Source organism: Zingiber officinale, unplaced genomic scaffold (genome assembly GCF_018446385.1).
Source record: "Zingiber officinale cultivar Zhangliang unplaced genomic scaffold, Zo_v1.1 ctg63, whole genome shotgun sequence".
Classification (NCBI taxonomy): Eukaryota; Viridiplantae; Streptophyta; class Magnoliopsida; order Zingiberales; family Zingiberaceae; genus Zingiber; species Zingiber officinale.
In genome coordinates, this window is record NW_024589960.1 from 42,638 (window position 1) to 45,367 (window position 2,730).

Consider the following 2,730-nt stretch of genomic DNA (forward strand, 5'->3'; position numbering starts at 1 on the left):
TTAGCCGTTATTCGTTATGGGTTAACCGTTCATCGTTAATGGGTAAGCGTTATTCTTTAAAGGTTAATCATTAAAGGTTATTCGATAATTGTAAATCGTTATGGGGTAATCGTTATGGATTATGCGTTAAGCGTGTATCATGAATGGTTAATCGTTAATCGTTAATAATTATTCATTAAGGGATAAACTTTAAGAATTATGCGTTCATCGTTAAGGATTAAGATTTATATATGCACATATTATCATAATACACAATTCATAACATCATATAATCTAATATAACATCATATTTCATAATAACACATATTCTTACATATCATCACAGACAATACAATACAACACATATCTCATAAACATGCCAACATTACACACCAAACCACACCATACCATAAAACCTGCAACCACCCGACTTCACACGAACCCAAACACCCGATAACACATAATAACCTACCACGGTACAATACTGACTATGATTTAATCTAACCATATCATACGATGGAAGAGCATGAGCCGGCGTTTAGGGGTGTGCTGCACGATCATAACAACTCCTAGCCAAGCGGATGCAATCCATCCAGTGCAGAGGCTCCATATTGGGATCACGTTCTACCACAACATCCCTCACCTTAAGCTGCAGTCCATCCTCCTCCCCCAGCGTGATCATGCCTCGGACTCGCACTAACTTTCCCAGCTCCACAGTCGCAACCTCCCTGAGAGCTCTCTCTGTCTCCACTTCTGCAGCGAGCCCCAAATGCGAACGGTCAGTGAGGTCGATGATGCAAGGAATACATCCGGTCCCATCGTCGACAACGAACTTGAGAAAGTCGCCAGTGCGCTCCTTGCTCACCACGACACCAACCGTCTCTAGTCGCCAAACTTGCATACCTCTCTTGAAAAAGGTAGGAGCATAGTTTGGGGAGTTGTGGACAGTGAGGGAGAGGAAGTCGCTTGCTAGAAGCTTGACATGGATGGCTTGAAACCAGTTCATCTTGGTGAAGATGAGATTGACAGCGGATGAGGGGAAATTTTTGTGTGGCGCAGGCAGGTTGAGGGTGAGGTGATTTGGTGAGGAAGGGATTTGGGAGAGGTCTTATTAATCTGGCAACCTCCACCTCCACCTGCATCACGGCCCAACAGGCCGAGACCTGAAGAGACAAGACTGGACGGGACAATACGAGACGGGAAGGGACAAGACGAGACGGGACGGGACAAGACGACGATGCATGTGACACGACATTACAATACAAGACCGACAGGACACTGTACGCGACACAACACAACACTACGCGACACTACTGTCGACGTGACGGGACACTGCACCCGACAAGCCACAAGGGGCACTGCGTGCGACATGACAGGACAATGCACGCCACAACAGACGACGTGACACGACACTACAAGGAGAAGCACGCCAGCTAACATGACGCACTAACAAGACGAGACGAGACGACACTGCACACGACTATATTGCATTTAAATTTTATTTTTATATTTATTAAAATTTTAATATAGAAATATTTTAAATATAAATTTTTTTAGGAAATAAAACCAAACGTTTGTGTGTTAGGCGTTAATCGTTAAGCGTTAAGCGTTAATCATTATGCGTTAAGCGGTAAGCGTTATGCGTTAATCTTTATAGGTTAAGCGTTAATCGTTAAGCGTTAATCGTTATTCGTTATTCGTTAAGCGTTAATCGTTTAGCGTTAATCGTTAATCGTTAAGCGTTAATCGTTAAGCGTTAATAGTTGTAGGTTAAGCGTTAATCTTTAAGCATTAATCGTTAATCGTTATTCGTTAAGCGTTATGGGTTAATCGTTAATCATTATGGGTTAAGCGTTAATCGTTATGCGTTTCACGTTATTCATTAAGGGTTAATCGTTAATGTTTAAGCGTTAAGCGTTTAGTGTTAAACTATCAACGTTAATCGTTAGGCGTTATTCTTTATAGGTTAAGCGTTAATCATTTAGAGTTATGCGTTATCATTAAGTGTTAAGCATTAATCGTTATCCTATATGATTTATGTGTTAATCGTTAATCGTTATGGGTTAAGTGTTAAGCGATTAGGGTTAAGTGGTTTGCTTTAAGGGTTAATCATTAGGGATTTAGCGTTAACGGTTAGCCGTTATTAGTTAAAGTTTTTGCTTTTATCGTTAAGGTTTAATCGTTAACTGATCTTCTTATTATGGGTTTGCCGGTAGTCATTAAGGGTTTTGCGTTATGTATTAGGCGTTAATCGTTAAGTGTTATATATTTTTTTCATTATACCGTTCTAGTTTATTACTTACTGTTTTGAGTTATATATACACATAATATCATAAGACAGTTATCATATCATCACACAATCTAATATAACATCAGATTTCATAAAAACACATATTATTACATATCATCACAGTACAGTACAATACAACACATATCTCATAAACATCGCAACATTACACACCACAACACACCATACCATAATACCTCCAACCTAATACAAGACACAACACAAGACCAGATGACCTGCAACATAAAACAAGACACAACACAAGCATTACTTAGCATACTTAGCATTACTTAACACACTTATTATCTTCTTTCCAATGCAGTAACATGCAATTGTAGATGTGCAGTGTATCGGCATCCGGACGATGTTCGACCATAAAATAACAATCGATAAGCTGTAATGCCCCATCCGGACCCAAATCAAGCTTCCCTAGGACTCGGACTAACTTCCCCAACTCAACTGGT

At 39.9% G+C, this 2,730-nt stretch overlaps 1 protein-coding gene across 1 annotated transcript; it reads right to left on the reverse strand.

Moving 5' to 3' along the window:
• Positions 1–517: 517 nt before the first annotated feature.
• On the reverse strand, positions 518–985 carry LOC122037573 (CST complex subunit STN1-like). The gene has a single exon (XM_042597099.1). The coding sequence runs from the start codon at positions 983–985 to the stop codon at positions 518–520; it is 468 nt and encodes a 155-aa protein (XP_042453033.1).
• Between the last annotated feature and the right edge of the window lie 1,745 nt (positions 986–2,730).

Coding starts and splice junctions, on each gene's coding strand:
- LOC122037573 (XM_042597099.1), bottom strand. CDS start 985: ATGAACTGGTTTCAAGCCATCCATGTCAAGCTTCTAGCAAGCGACTTC.